Source organism: Vombatus ursinus, unplaced genomic scaffold, assembly GCF_900497805.2.
Source record: "Vombatus ursinus unplaced genomic scaffold, bare-nosed wombat genome assembly UNPS02014961.1, whole genome shotgun sequence".
NCBI lineage: Eukaryota > Metazoa > Chordata > Mammalia > Diprotodontia > Vombatidae > Vombatus > Vombatus ursinus.
Window position 1 is genome coordinate 847,505 of NW_020954739.1, and position 16,470 is coordinate 863,974.

Sequence of the window (16,470 nt, forward strand, 5' to 3'; positions counted from 1 at the left end):
GTTATCGCCCACTTTGGGTACCTATGGACTCTAGATGATCTGGGTTGGAAGGCCAAAGAGAGGAGACACAGTTATTGAAAGTGCTGTTGGCGACAGAGACTCCCTGCTTCTCAGGTCTGAAGGGAGTGTAGGAGGGCCAAAGCAGCCTTGCCTCCTTTTTCCTCCCCTGACCCCGGCAGGGATGAGGCAAAAGTAGGGAGTTCGCCTTGTGTGTCTTAGCCACTGGAAGAGAGCTTCAGGTGAGGTCCAGCTGACAGGAGCTGAGATGTACCAGGGGCCCCATGGATTCAGGGTAAGAGAAAGACTATTGCTCCAGTTTCTCTCCCCTCACCAATGGAAAGGCTAATGAACTTCTGGCAGGGCCATCCATTTCTTTCATGCCCCCATCTGATTTCTTCCCAGTTCTTGAGAATTTCTGTCTGGTTTGGATATTTTGCCCAAACACCTGTCGTCTGGGGGATACGCTGCCCGATTTCTTGGAGGCCTGCCTTCTTGAGTTCTCAATAACCAGGGCAGCCAGACCTTAGGGACTGAGGCCACCTGCTCCCTCCCCCCCTTCCCCCAGCAGGGAAGGCCCCTTCCCACAGAGCAGAGCAGACTTTATTGGTGTATACATCAGTGTCAGGCTGCTAAACCTCCCCGTCCCACCCTCAACCTTCCTCAGGGCTGGGGCCACCCTTCCTGGCTGCCATTGCCTCTCTCCTGGGCACTGGGGGACTGTGGCTCCTGGCGCAGCAGAGCAGTTCATAGGAAAACTTGGGGAGGCTAGCTCCCCACTACGCAGGGTGGGGAGGGCAAGATCCATGGCACCCAATCTTTCCCATGGCGCGTAAAGAGACGGTTCCTAGACCAAGGGCCTGCGAACCCAGTTTCCAGAGGGCCTGACTCTCCTCCTCTTTAGTTTCGGACCTGATCGTAGGCCCCAACCATGCGCTTGATATGGCAAAGCTTGTCTCGAAGGCTCTGGGTCTCCAATTTCTTGCTTTGGTATTCTGGACTCTGGTGGGAGGGAGAAGGAAATGGACAAAATGGTCAACTGATGAACCAGCCTTGGGGCGGGGTACCCCATGTCCTGCTTGTGTCTTCTTTTCCCAAACCCCAGAAATACCTCCCACTGGGGAAGGGGAGCTCCGAGCAGCCTAAGCCTGATGCCCTGGTACTTTTAGGGAAGGGACATGCCCACTTCCCTGGGGAAACAGAGGTGAGGGGCTGCCAGGGATAATCTTGGGCATCTTACCCTCTTCAAGTCCTTCAGCCGGTTGTACTCCTCTGCAACACCCTAGAGAGGAAGGAATGGGGGCCCCTTCAGATTCCACCAGGAAACCCCCCTTCTGTCTCTCTATAATAGTTCACCTCTCATAACAGTCCTAGGAGATAGGTCATGTAAATATTACCCCCATTATGAATCCCTATCACCTGCTGGGCCCACTCGGCCACCCTGGCCATCTCTAGTCTAAGCCATGCTTGCCCGCAGGACCAGCCTCCTCTCCCTGGAGCTCTGACCTCCACCTCTGGGGCCCTGGGTTCTGATGAGCTTTCCTCTTATTTTGCTTGGTCCAAGGCCCATGATCCTGGTCATCTCCCATCTCTGAGCTGTGCCACTGTGGGCGCACCTGTACCCCTACCTCCTTCTAACTCTTGGGTCATCTTCCCCCATTAGAATTGAAGCTCCTTGAAGGCTGGATCTAACTTGCTGATTTGTAGCAAAGTACTCAGCACATAGTAAGCATTTAACAGATTCTTTTCCCTTAATTTGATGGATGAGGAAACTCAGCCTTGGAGAGCTGAAGGGGCCAAGGCCCAGCTGGAACCCAGGACCCAGCGCCCTGGCTGTCTACAGCTCTTCCTGTCACACCACAGCCTTCCTTGGGTCCTCATTCTTGCTCCCTCCCACGTGGGATGTTGCTTATTAGGCCTTCCTGACAAAGGAAGCTGAGGGGCCGTGGGATCTGGCCACAGCCACAAACCTCTCCACCAGCGTTCTGACCTGGTGGGCAGAGGGTAGGGGGGACTCATCCCTGGGCAACCTTTGGGAATCCTAGTGGGTTGGGAGAGGGAAGGGTCTGAGGTGGGAGAACAAAGGCCTCTTGTGAAGTGACACCAGGCCTGGGCAAACCAGTTCTCTGGGCAGCTAGGGGAGGGGCTGAGCTGGCAGCTTCCTGCTAAGGTCCTGCCTGGCCTTAGGGAAGCAAGAGGAGGCAGGGCCAACCCAGATAGTGCAGAGGAGAGGGCCTGAGGGTGCAGGTGAGAAGACCACCGGGGTTCTGGTCCCATTCCTATCACTCTGGTGTTACCTGGAACAAATCACTTCCCCTCTCTGGGACTCAGTTTCCCTAGCAGTAAAATAAAGGATTGGACTATATGGGAAGGGAGGGAAAAGAATAAGCATTTATTAAGAGGCTACTATGTGCCAGGCACTGTGTAAAGTGCTTTGCAAATATCTCATTTGATCCTTAGATGGTTTCTGAGGTCCTCTCTGGTTTTGATATTCCATGTTTTATGTTCTCTGAGAGGTTTAGTGGAAAGAGTCCTGGATTCCATTAGGATCAGGAGAGACCGGGGATGGAATCCAGTTTTACTAGCTGTTTGACCAAGGGCAAGTTATTTTTCTGAGCCTCAGTTTCCTCATGTGCAAAATGGGGATATTGTGAAGAATGAAATAGGATAATGTATGTAAAGCACTTTAAAACAGCTGTACAAGTGCCAGCTAAAAAAAGAAAAGAAAGTGCCTTCTAGGAGCTCTGATATTCTGGGGTGTAAGGGCCCTCCCAGCTCTGACATTGTGTATTCTGACGATCCTCCTAGTCCTGACTTTCTGTGTCCTAAAGGTCTTCCGGATAGCTCTGACATTCAGTGTTCTAAGGGCCCTCCCCCTTCTGACATTCTATATTCTAAGGGTCCACTCAGCCCTGACTTTCTGTGTTCTAAGGGCCCTCCCAGCTCTGACATTCAGTGTTCTAAGGGCCCTCCCCCTTCTGACATTCTATATTCTAAGGGTCCACTCAGCCCTGACTTTCTGTGTTCTAAGGGCCCTCCCAGCTCTGACATTCAGTGTTCTAAGGCCCCTCCCAGCCCTGACATTTTCTATTCCAAGGAATCTCTCTCCAGCTTTGACATTCTCTATTCAAAATTTCCTTTAGAATCTGCGGTTCCCCATTCTAAGGTATTAGAAGAATGCTTGGGAGAGCCTCTAGCCTGGGGTGTGTAGGACCTCCTTTCAGCTGCAGAGAGAATGAAATGATGGCTGGTCCCCTTGACCCCCCAGTCCCTGTCCTGTGCTACCCCTTCTGTTCCCTGTTCCTCCGGGCCTTCACCTGGTAGCGTAAGCTGCCTTCCGGGAGGCAGTCCAGCTCGTGACTAAGCTGCCTGAGCTGAACTCCAACGTCGTCCATCTCTGAGCACAGGGCTTTGTACCGCTGAAGGTCACTGTTGAACTCTGCCTTGTACGTCTGGCGGATGGCATCGGAGATGATAGGTGGATAGAGGCTGCAGGCAGGGCAAGGGGGTGTGGGTACTGGCTGGGGCGGGAGGAGTTTTGGAGCCTAAGGCTCTACTTTGCTCCCTCCTCCTCTCCCTGGCTTCCCAGGCATTTGCATACCTGTATATCCTACAGGTCTAGGTGCCCATATGCCAATAAGGGAGAGCCAATGGCCACCAGGTTCTGAGGAGCGCCTAGATTGGTATTCTCTATCAATGGCATGGAGGTCTACACAGAGCCTGGGGGGAGAGGAGGGGAGGGTACCTCCCCCTCCTGTGCCCTCTCTCAGGAGAAGCACCTCTGGATGCTGGGGGACTGTGGCTAAGCCTCTTGAGGGCCCACAGCCCAGTGGAAACACCTGGCCTCACCTGGCCCAGTCATCCGGGTTCCGCTCTTCACTGGATTCTGCGGCTGTGGTATAATCTGTCTCGTACTGCGCTTCCTCCAGGCCTGTTGGACCAACTCTTTGGCGCTGGCCCCGCCTGGCGGGGGGCTGACTCACGGGCCCTTTGTCTTTTTCTTCTGGAGGATTGGGCCCTGTAGGAGGTGGGGGACTGGGAGAAGGGTCAAAGAATGCTGAGTTCTTGTGCCCAAGTTGTGGATTGTGGGAGGGGGTAGAGGTTCTGGCCTTTAAAGTGCCCACCCCCAAGGAGCCCATGCCCACCTGGGGCTGGAAGGGGTTGGGTGGCCATAGCCGTTCTCCTGGGCTGGCAGGAAAGCACTGGTCAAGGGACTGGTGGGCTTCTCTGAGTATGCCAACGTGGCAGTCTCATCCTGAATGCCGGCATCACCCGATACATTCTTCACCTAGAAACGATAAAAGCAGTAAGAGCTCCTATTTTGATAACTCTTTAGAATTTAAAAGGCCCTATCCGCTTAGTAACCCTCTAGTTGTTACTATGCCCATTTCACATGCACATTGAGGCCCAGAGGAGTTAAGCCATAGAATCATAAAATACCAGAACCAGAAGGGATCTTAAAACTCAGAACCACAAACAGAACATAGGAGTTAGAAGAGATCCTAAGAATGGAGAATGTCAGAGCTGAGAGGGAGCTTAGAGATTGTTTTCCTTCATTTTGCTGGTGAGAAAACAGAGTAGAAAGAAATGACTTGCTCAAATCTTCCAACTGGTCCTTGAGGCTAGAACTTGGACCTTCTGACTCCAAATCCAGGGTTCTAGTAATACCCCTTAGGCAGCCAGGCAAGGGGATGGCATGGAGATTTGGCTCTTTGGGGTGAGGCTTGCAGGTTCCTGTCTGGGTGGGTACAATAGCCCCTGGCAGATGAGTCAAAACTGAGCCAGCCTGAAAAGAGCAGGTGGCACTGGGTGCTTGGGGGCAGAAGACTGGTCTATATCACCTCTCAGATCCCTTCCAACCCTAAGAGGTGCAAGTCTGAGAGCTGTGGCCAATAAGAGGGGGGATAATCCTCAGGCCTTAGACCTGGCACTGTGTGCCCGTGGGATGTTTTTGTGAGGGGGTGGGGTGCGGCATTGACTTCATACTCCACTGGTCAAGGACCGGTCTGAGGCACTGAAGTCAGTCCCAGCTCCTCCAGGCCCTTCTCCCCTGGCTTTTGCCTCTTTCTCCCTGACTCTGCCAAGGATTTGAGACCATCAGTCCTCCTGAAGGAAAGTGGGAGAGCAGGGGGAGTGGATAAGATTAAGGGCCCCATGAAGGCAGTATGGTCCAGCAGAAAGAATGTTGGATTTGGAGATTGGGGTCCAGTCCCTGCTCTGAGAGTTGCTATCTAAGTGAGCCTGAGGAAGTCAACTCCTGTCTCAGTTTCTTCGTTTGTGAAACGGGACTAAGAACAATAAAGCTTCTAGCCTGGAAGGGAATTGTGGGTCAAGCAATTTGTGAATTGTCCTATAAATGTGTGTGTGAGGAGGAGGGGAGTTCTATCAGGTTCTCTCTCCTTCAGATCTTTCTCTTTCCTCCTTCCTCTCTGCACTATGTCCCAACCCCCACCCCCACTCCAAACCATAAACCTTAGATTTCAATCAGCCCTCCCCCACCTTTTAAAAAACACGTCCTGGGTTTACTTGAATTCAGAGACACATCAAGGACATGACTGTCTTTGCTCCCCTACCTATGTGTACTTTTAAATTCTCCCAGGAGGAAACATCGCTTCCAGGCATGGGTAACCCTCTGGTTACACAAAGCACAAAGAGTCTGTCAGAAAAGACCTCGGATGCAATGGAGTCTGTCTTTATAATTTAGGGATCCTCACTTCTGGAGTGCTGTCCCCAGTTCCCTGCTCCCCAATCTCTGCTTTCAATCTTCCTCATTTAGCAGAAGAGGAAGCACCTCCACCTTTGCCTGGAGAGGTTAAATGACTTATCCAGAGTCACACAGTGACAGCTAGTCGGTGGCAGAGTTCAGATTTGAATCCAGGCTCTCTAGCCACTGAGCCACATGACCTCCCTGCTCTCTGACCACAGCAGATTTATTTCCTCCCTACTCCATGTAATAATAAAAGCAGCTTTTGTTTTTATAGTCCTTTAAGATTGGCCAAGTGTTTTATTTGTTTGTCCTTTATAAAGATCCTGTGAGGCAGGCACCAGAGCTATTATTATCCCCATTTTACAGCTGAGGAAACTGAGGCTTGATGAGGCAAAGAACTTGCCCAAGGTTGAACAGAGAGGGAGTGTTGGGGTTGGGACTCAAACTGAAGTCTTCTGATTCTGTGGACCTTCCTTTTTTTTGCAGTGAGAACTCTGCAAAATGTGTATCTGAAGTGAGGGGAATGGGGTTGGAATCCTGAATCTGGTCACTTACTAGCTCTGTGACTTTAAGCAATTCCCGTAACTTTTCTGGGCTTCAGTTTCCTCAATTGTAAGTTCAGAGGGTCAGGATAGATGACTTCTACTGCCCTTTCCAGCTCTAAAATTTATGATCCTCTGATCCTCTGCTTCTCCAAATTCTTCCAAGGCCAGCCTCCTCCAGGAAGTGTCTCTGACCTCTTGGCTCCACCTCTGACCTCCTATAGCTCTGGGTTAGAAGCTCACCCCTTCATCCTCCATCACACACTGACTTCCTGTGGTGTATGTGAATCCCATTGTCTTGTCCGGGATGAGACACCCCTCTTCCCTATCCCCATCACTCCAAGTCATAGCATTGGGCCCTGGGGAGATTGGGGACGTCAGGGTGGATTGACCTGATCTCTGTCTTCAGGCTGCCATGTGGAAGTGGGAGTAGACTTACTCTGTCCTTTCTCCCTACCCCGTAGGAGCCGTGAGCCGTGAGTGAAAGCTAGGCTTGCTGCAGAAGAACCTTCTAAACAATGAGAACTGTCCAAAAAGTGGAGCGGGCTGCTTTGGGACACGGAGATCTCCCCCTCCCAGGACGGCCGCTTGTCAGGGGCGTTGTCCAGAGCATTCCTGGACAACGCCTCTCGGAGCAATCCGGGACTACTTGGCCCTGAGAGGCTGTCTGCCCGCGAGTGGGGACTCCCCAGCATGTGTCCCCTCCCCAGCTTACTCCCACCCCATGGCCGGGGAATGACGGCTCTCAAGGGCCAGGCAGCATGACAGCAACATGCCCCACCTTTACCTGTTTCTTCCTCTAGCTCTGCCCACTGGCCCACTGACCAGGTTCTAGGTTAATCATTTTCCATACAGAAACTCAGACTATCTTGAGCAAACAGGGAATGGAGGGGTGGGACCCATGTGGACAGGCCTGGGACCCTGGCACCGAGCTCTCCACTGAGGTTGGCTGGCACCGAGGCCAAAGCAGGCAAATTGGCTCCAGGGGGAGGAATGCTGAAGGTACCTTTTCTCTCTGCAGGCAGCATGGCAAGAACCGATAAAGAGCTGGTCTTGGATCCATCGAAAGACCCGGATTCAAGTTCTGACATCTATTGGCTTTGTGACCCTGGGCAAATCATTTAACTTCTCAACACCCTAGGCAACTCTCGGAGACTAAAATTAAGAACCTGTGTTGGTATAGGGAGTCTCCCCATTTGGGAGTTCCCTATATCAATGACATCACAGGGCCTGTTCCTATTCTTAGGATATTGCTAATAATAATAGCTAGTATTTGTGTAGCAAAGCAAATAACAAATATTATTTCATTTGAGCCTCATAACAACCCTGGAGGAAAGGTGCTATTATTTCTCCCACTTCACAGATGAGGAAACTGAGGCAGACAGCAGTTAAGAGACTCGTCCAAGGTCACACAGCTAGTAAATGTCTGAGGCTGGATTTGAACTCAGGTCTTTCTGAACCCAGTTCAAACTCTACACATTGTACCATCTCACTTACCTTATTACCTTTTCTTGTTATTATTACCTTCATCCTGAGATAGATAAGTACTAGTATTCTCACCCCCCCCCCATTTTTGCTGATGAGGAAACCAAAGCATAGAAAAGAAAAATGATTTGCTCGAGGTCATACAGTTGAGAAGTGGGGGAAGATAGGGGCTTGGAACCTAGATCTGACTGGAATAGAGAAAAGAACATTAGTCTCAGTAGTAGAAGATCTGGGTTCAATTCATGGCTCAAACATTTATGATCTTTGTGACTTGGGGCAAATCACTTGACTTCTCTGATGAGATCCCTCCAGCCTGCTTACCCACTCCTCTCCACTGCTCCCCCCAGCCTGCTTACCCACTCCTCTCCACTGCTCCCCCCGCAGCTTGCTTACCCACTCCTCCAAAGAAGTTTTTGGGCTTCCCATACTTCCATATCTTGGGACGGGTCTTCTGGGCGAAGTAACAGATGACACAGAAGAGGACCACGGTGAGGAAGCCACAGACTATGGCCACGGCCTGGGGGAGGGGGAAAGGGGAACATAGGCTCAGAATTGAGGCTACCCTCTGGACTTCCAAGCATGCGGTTGGTCCTTGTTAGAGATGGCAGACACCCATTCTGGGACTGGAATTGGCAGAGCTCCTTCAGACTCCCCATCTCCAGGTTCCTGCACTTGCTGGCGCCCAGGGAGCTCTCATCGTTTCCCACCTGGCTACTTTCCTGGCCTTTAGCATCTCCAGAAGCTCATCATTCTGAAGATGAAGTCAACTCGGAAACTCCCATCTCCTCAGATCATTTCCCACCTCAGCTGAATGCCTTCCTCTGGCACCACTCCCCCCGACCCCGGCCTGCCTGGGAACCCCTCCCGGAGCCCAGCTTATGGCTTTCTTTGTATCCCCACTGCTTATCACAGTGCCTGGCACATAGTAGACATTTAATACATGTTTGTTGACTGACTCTGATTTTGAATTGGTCTAGAACCTCTGGCTTCTCTCTCTGACCTGAACTTTCTCACACAAAAGGCCATACTGTGTGACTCCTGTAGAATATGTAGGGTCCCTAGCAATGAGAGGGAAGGACATGGGTACAGAGAGGCAGACCAGATAAGCAGATGTGTCACCCTTGAAGGTACAAGGAGATCTTAGGAATGGGGGAATTTCAAGCAGGTCTGGCAGGAGGGGTGGCTAAAGACGGCTGCTCAGCATGGGGCTCTGGCCTTGGATTTTAGGGGAGCAGGGAGAGGCTAGCCTCAGACACTTGGGGAGTACTGGTTGGGTATTTTAAATGGCAGTTAGGTTGGTCTGCTCCACCCCCCAGCCCCCAATTGTGGGAAAGGCAAATGGGGGAGGGGATTTTTGTGTTGGGTCCCAAGGTTCTGGAAGGCAGAGACTTCACCTTCAATATAATTACCATAGCTGTAATAATAACAACAATAATAGCCAAGACTCATATAGTGACTTAAAGTTTGCAAAGCACTTTGTGGACTTTAGCTCATTGGATACTCCCGACAGCCTTGTGAAGTAAATGTATAGCTATTATTACTCCTGTTTTATAGATGAGGAAACTGAGGCTTAGAGAGATTAAAGTGACTTGCTTCTGGTCACATAACTGATAAGTGTCAAAGGTGGAATTTAAACCCATTTCTCTTCTGTCTCTAAGTCTGGCATAGTGGATTAGACACTGGCAGTCAGGAGAACTTGGCTTCAGATCCTGCCTCAGACACTTACTATATGGCCTTGAGATAGATCTCTTTGTGCCTCAGTTTCCTCATCTGTAAATGACTCCGTGCTTCCTTCCAGCTCTAAATCTATAATCCTATGAGCCATGCTGCCATGTCTATCGCCGTCATTCTTGTCATTATCACTCTTATCATCTCCATCATTGTCATGACCATCATGGCCACTACCTCCACCATCTTCCTTCTCTTCCTCATCACTGCTAGCAGCAGCATCGCCATCATCTTTTCCCTCCTCATCTTCTTCAACATCACCGTCTCTATCACTGTCCTCCTCACAGTCACCGTCATCCCAACATTACCATCTCTATCATCACCATTACAGACCCCGTCACCGTCCTATCTCTGTCACGATTACCATCAATACCACCATTCTTGCCACATCATCAGCACCATTGTTATCTACACTGTGGTTTTCAGATCAGATTCAGAGGTTTTCTAGCAGTCATCTAGACCAAACCCTTTGTTTCGAAGCTGAGATTTACCTTATTTTCACAATTCAGAAGAGAGCTGTCACACTGATAGACATTTCTGTACCAACAACAGATCATCATAATGTACTTGGATGATAGGGACAATGTTCTCATAGTATGCTGATATCATATTCAACCGTGCACACAGAATAAGCACATAATAAGAGTGATGACTGGGTTTTGTACACCTGTCATATAATCAAGAGATTCCCATCTCACTTGTGGGTAATTAGGATGGCTGTGGCTAATGTCTATGTTTTAGCATGTTAAGTTCAGATTGAGTGAGATAGAAAAGTCTCATAAGAACTGTGATTAGAATACCAACTCTATTAATATAATAATGTTATCATTAATTGTTAAAAATATTATTGATAATAGTATTCATAATAATTACCATTAATATAATAATAGTAACATAATAGTAACTCACATTTCTATGACATTAAGGTGATATGACTTGCCCTGGGTCAGAGTGAGGATCTGACCCAAATTCCAAACCCTTTTCAGACTATATACCACAATGCCTCATCTCTCTTGGCAAAGGAATCTCACAATCACTTGCATTTGTAGCACTTTTAGAAAGCAGGAGCAATGGGTCTCCCCATTTATAGATAGAACAACGGAGATCTAGACAGAGTCCACAAATGACTGGAAGTCGCATAGTAGAAGTTATGGGGACCCTGTAACAAAGGAGGACCAATTGATGGAACTGAACAGAAGAAGGTTTTGAAGGAAGGTGGAAAAAGACCATTGTCTTCAGATAACTGACAAGCTGTCATGTGGATAAAGGATTATTGATAGATGGCCCTCACAACAGCAGCACAGAAAGGTCAAGCACATCAGAGGCAGCTAGGTGGCCCGCTGGATGGAGCACTGGGCCTGGAATCAGGATGATCTGAGTTCAAATCCATCCTCAGACACTTACTAGCTATGTGACTCCGGGCAAGGTATTTAGCCTCTATCTGCCTTAATTTCCTCTATAAAATGAGGATAATAATATCACTTACCTCCCCAAGTTGTAAAGATTAAATGAGATAATATTTATAAAACGCTTAGCATACTCCCTGGTGCCTAGTAGTTGCTTTATAAATATTTTTTTCAGCTCTTCCTTAAGCGAATTGCCCAGACTGCTCATAAGTGTCTGAGTGTTTCAGGTCTTCCTGCCTTCCAGTTCTGAGCTCTATTCACTGCCCACTGCCCCACTGAGTTCCCTTCTAGTTGTGCTGTGGGATTCTGGGATTGTGTGATCTTCCTGTGACTCTTACCTCTTGGGGGTCCACCATGCAGTAGTGGTAGAGGTACTGGTTCACAATGCCCCCTGCCACTGGCGACATCATTTGGTTGCAGAGGATCAACATTTGGTTGTAGTAGAGACTCCCAGAGCTGGACCCCAGCCCTGCCCGGGGGTTCACCCCGACCACGTAGACAATGGAAGCGATGAGCATCACAAACGCTAGCAGGCCGCTGAGCACGGTGACCAGCAGGTAGAAGCGGCGAGAGCGAGCACTTGACGCTTTGGACAGACCAGCTATGACCAGCCCGAGGGTCACCAGGAAGCAGAGCACGGCCATGGCGATCATGAAACCGGTGGCCGCCCGGGGGTTGGTCAGGCCACCATAATAGCCGCCATAGCCGCCGTAGCCACCGTAGTAGCCATTGTAGTAGCTTCCCAGGCCACCCCCGTAGCCCAGGAGGCCGCTGCCACTGCCGTAGTAGTCCCAGGCTAAGGTGGAGGCCACACAGGCAAAAATAACCAAACACAGGATGACCACAAATCCCTGCAGGATGCGGACAATACCTGGAGGGGAGCGCCAGTGGTAGAAATGCTGGGGAGGGACATCTGCCAGGTAGAAGGAGCCAGGAGGGCCCGAGGGAGGTGGGTAGTCATAGCGGGAACTGGGGTGGCCATAGCCTGTGTAAGACCTTTTCTCGTACATCATGGGCAGGGGGCTACCTGGAACACAGCATGCAGAGCCTATTATCCCCTTTATATTGCAACATCACTACCAGCTCTGACATTCCCTGTTCCAAGATCCCTTTCAGTTCTGACATGATATGTTCTGAGGTCTTGTCCAGCTCTGATATTGCATTTTCTAAGATCCCCTCCATTTCTGACATTCCATGTTTTACACTGTGTCCCAGCTCTGACATTTCTGTTCTCAGAATCTCTTCAACACTGATATTGTCTTCTATGGTTTTTTTTTTTCCCCAGCTCCAACAGTCTACCTTTTATGTTCTAAGGTCCCTCCCAGTTCTGACATTCTTAGATCCCTCCCAGTGCCGCACTCTATTTACAGTGATTTTATGACCTGACACCTGTTAGGAGACCAGCTCCATCACCTTCTCCTTAACCTCCATCCCTCTAAACAAGGAGAAAGAGACATAGGGCTAAGAGAGAAGATCTGGAAATCATGGGCTCTCCTTAGCTTTTGGGAGTTTCTGAGGGGCCTGCACTCAAGTGTCGCAGGCACTGGAAAACTCTATGTCTCAACCCTGATAGGTGGCTGGGGAGAGGAGAATGCCACTCAGAGATACCTCCTGCTCCTAGCTTCCCTTTATCCCATAGACCACCTCCCTCCCTTCTACGGTCTCTGTACCTCTCCTGACCCATTCACCGCCAAACCAGGGCATTTGCCTGGTCCCCAAGCCACTTTCTGCCTTTCCCCTGCTAGCAGAGACTCCTGCCTAGGTTCGACCAACTCCTAGGTCCTTGCTAATCTCGGGGTATTGCTCTGAGGTCTCCTGTGGGAACAGAACCGTTTACCTGAGCTCGGTGCCCGCCTGCCCAGGCTCCGCCTGGCTGCCTCCTCTCTCCAGGGATCTGCTTCCAGGCTCCCAGAGCCAGCTCTGACAGTTGTCCTAACGTGTCGTGTCCCTGCCTTCCCCTTCACTGGCCGCCTACGGGAAAGGTGAACGATGGGGCTCTTGGAGTAGGGAGGGGATGCCGAAACCTAAGGGGTGGGGTCCCCTGGCTCCCCTGGGCAGCCTTGGCCTGCCCTCCCTCTTTGTCACTGGAAAAATGGCTGCAGGGATTAATCATTAGTAGATACACAAAGGCTCAGGAAAGGAGAAAAACCACAGGCTTGGCCCACGCTGGAGTTAACCCAACTTTAACCAGGGCTGTGCTGGGCGGGAGCACAGGCTGGCTGGGAGAGGCAGGCGGGCAGCTCTTGGTGGGAACCCACAGGTTCCTCTTTGGGACTTGGCCGGCCTGGGTAGCTTAACCCGTTCTCTTCTGGACGATCTCTAGGAAGATGCAGCAACTTGGTCCGAGAGCTGGCCGGGGTCAGAAGAAGGCTAGTCCCCTGCCCAGGCAGCTCCCTCCTTTTCTTTTCTCTGCACAAAGGTTATAGCAGAAGGGCCCGTGCTGAGAAGACAAGCAGAACTTCCCATCTCTTAGAGGTCCCTCATTCTGGCATGGGAGAGCAGTGGAGGGATGGTTGGACAAAGGAGCCTCTGGAGCCCCTTCCAGATCTGAGGGGTTCCAACTGGGATGTGATCCCAAGTGTGAGCTTCCTTAAGACTTCCTGGCTTCTGGAACAGGAAACATGCTCACCAAATAGTGTTTCATGAGCTAAAACCTTCCTCCTCCAGGAAGCCTTTACTGTTACCCTCCCCATTCCCCAAGTATTCTCAGCACAAAGGGACACAGCCCAAATTGATTTCCTCTGGTTTAGTCCCAGGGCCCTAGGGCAGGCTCCTCCTCAAGCCAGGATGAAGACAGAGACTGTGTGTCCTTCAAACTAAGGACTCTCTGAAAAAAAGGGCAATGACTCCCCCTCTTATTAAGTGTTCACTCTTTTTTATTATATATTTTATTTTTTTAAAGAATGTTTTTATTTTACCTTTTCCTCAGCTATGTGTAAAAACAATTTTTGACATTTGTTTTTTATAAATTTTGAGTTTCCAATTTCCCTCTGTCTCCCCTCTCCCCTCATTGAGAAGGCAAACACTTTGATATAGATTATACATGTTTAATCATTCAAGATATATTTCCATATTAGCCATGTTGCAGAACACAAACCAAAAAGAAAAAAAAATAGGAAAAATAAAGAAAGTTTAAAAGAAGTATATGCTTTGATCTGCATTCAGACTATATCAGTTGTTTCTCTGGAGGTGGATAGCATTTTTCATCATAAGTACTTCAGAATTGCCGTGGATCTTTATATTGCTGAGAATAGCTAAGTCATTCACAGTTGATCATCATACAATGTTGCTGTTACTGTGTACAATGTTCTCTTGGTTCTGCTCACTTCACTGTGTATCAGTTCATATAAGTCTCCCCAAATTTTTCTGAAACCATCTTGCTTGTCATTTTTTATAGCACAATAGTAATTCATAACAATCATATACCACAACTTATTCAGCCATTCCTCAACTGATAGGCATCCCCTTAGTTTCCAATTCTTTGCCACCATAAAGAAAGCTGCTATAAATATTTTTGGGCATCTGGAACCTTTTCCTTTTTCTTGGATGTCTTTGGGATATAGACCTAGTAGTGGTCTTGCTGGGTCAAAGGTTATGCACAATTTTATAGCCCTTTGGGCACAGTTCCAAATTTGAGCTCTTCCTCTTGCTGTGAGGGACCATATTGTCCCCTCAAACCAGGGCAGGGCAAGAGCCATATTTTTCCCCCTGATCCTGAGTACAGAGACAGTGTCTCAAACTGGGAGCTGCCACTCCCGAGAGGTTGCCCGTTGTCTGCCTCTCAAATTACAGACTTCCCACTCAGGGGCTCCCTGAAGGGAGGGACCAGGTCACCTCTTCTCAGTGGGGACTCCCCATGGTCAGGGCCACATATATTAAGGCGTGGATGGTTTCTCTTTCAGAGATATTTTATGCAAAGATATTCTCTTCCCACCCCCAGTGACAATTTTGCTTATTTTCCTAGCTCCATGAATTTTATCCGTATAAAAACTGTTAAAATTTTATGTCATTGAAATTGTCCACCTTCTCTTTTATGATCACTTCTACCCCTTGTTTGATTTAGGACTCTCCACCTATTTATGAAAAGTATTAATTCTCTGCTCATCTTGTTCTGATGTGACCTATTATACGTAAGTCATATATCCATTTGGAACTTATTATGTCACCCATATCGTGTAAAAGGCTGTTCTAAACCCATTTTCTGCCAAGCTGCTTTCCATTTTTTCCAGATGTTCATGTTGAATAGAGAATTCTTTCTCCAGGAGTTTTCATTCTTGAGTTTACTGAAGACCAGATGACCCCATTTAGAAAACCCAAAGATGTTATTTATCCAGATTAAGGCCAGTTTTCCTAGCAAAGACCAGTTTCTTTCTGGGATGTGGGAGTGGAGAAGGGATATGGAAAGAGTTCAGAGTCTCAGCTGAGATGGCTCTTCACCTATTGCCCATCTTTTCTGCTTTCACTGCAAAAGGACTTTCCACTTCTTCTGTCCTCACTCTAAAGCCCTTTGTGGGCATGATATTTTCTCTCCAATGCATCCTCTCAGGAGATGGCAAGAATTTAAATCAGAACTTAGAACCTTGAAGTCATCTGGGGCAGCTTAGGAAAGATAGGGTCAGCTCTTTTTAGGTCGAAGCTTTTACTCAGTCCTTCAGTGTGAGGGATGATACTGGTTCATGTCCAGCACGGAGTGGGGAATAGGGGAAGGAGCTATGTAAAGTGAAGAAGGGGGAGGAAGGGCAAGGTGTCAAGCACCCAGGGATGGATTCTCCATTGGTTGCCTTCTTTAGTCTAGGAAATTTCCAAAACATTGAACCTGCCTACAATCTGGCATATGGATAAAAAATACATTGTAGCAGGAGAAATTCTTCAAATTTCTCTATTAAAATGAAGAATTAGGTTTTCGTTTCTTCCCCCCTCCCCCACTGCCTGCCCTGCTCCTTCCCTTTTTTCTCAATTTGATAGGGGACCAGAGAAGTCAGGCAACTCTCCCAAGGTCACATAGTATTGATGGCATCCCCCACTCACTTCCACCTACACCAGATGATCTCCAAGCTGCTGCATCTCTCCTCAATCCTGGAATAACTTCTTTTCCCTGCTTCTCCTCTTCTTCCCTCCCCCAAGGCTCAATTATAATCTACCTCTTTTAGAGAGTTTTAACATTTTTTTCTTTTTTATTATTACTCCAGGAATCTTTGCATGACAACCATGACTCACACTGACCTCTCCACTCACTTGATGTATAGCATTTACCAGCTGAATATTTAGTTCTTTAGAGTCATGGGAACATAGCAGACAGAATGTCAGAGCTGGAAGATGCTTTAGTAGTTATTATACCTAATTACTCCAGTAGACCTGTGATCTCATCCATCACTTTGGGTGTTACCTCCAGTGATGCAGACCACTACCTGTCTACGTCTGCCCATCTCATGGGACTCTTGTCCAGATCTTACCCTAAGTTTGTCCCAAGGGGTCCAATTAATTTGCTGGCTTTCTGCCTGTCATCCCTTGCCCTCATTACGTGACCAGTCTATCTTCTTCTTTTTTTTTTATCATACACTTCCTGGAATGATAATCTTTACTTTTGTTCTTCCGAGTTCCTCAC

At 48.7% G+C, this 16,470-nt stretch overlaps 1 protein-coding gene across 1 annotated transcript; it reads right to left on the bottom strand.

Moving 5' to 3' along the window:
* Positions 1–582: 582 nt before the first annotated feature.
* LOC114030517 (occludin-like) lies at positions 583–13,403 on the bottom strand. The gene is given in 9 exon segments (XM_027845348.1): positions 583–999; positions 1,238–1,279; positions 3,315–3,486; positions 3,847–4,032; positions 4,143–4,285; positions 8,088–8,135; positions 8,138–8,248; positions 11,204–11,892; positions 12,703–13,403. Coding segments are annotated over 8 exon segments (1,479 nt in total). The 5' UTR covers positions 11,879–11,892; positions 12,703–13,403; the 3' UTR covers positions 583–897.
* Between the last annotated feature and the right edge of the window lie 3,067 nt (positions 13,404–16,470).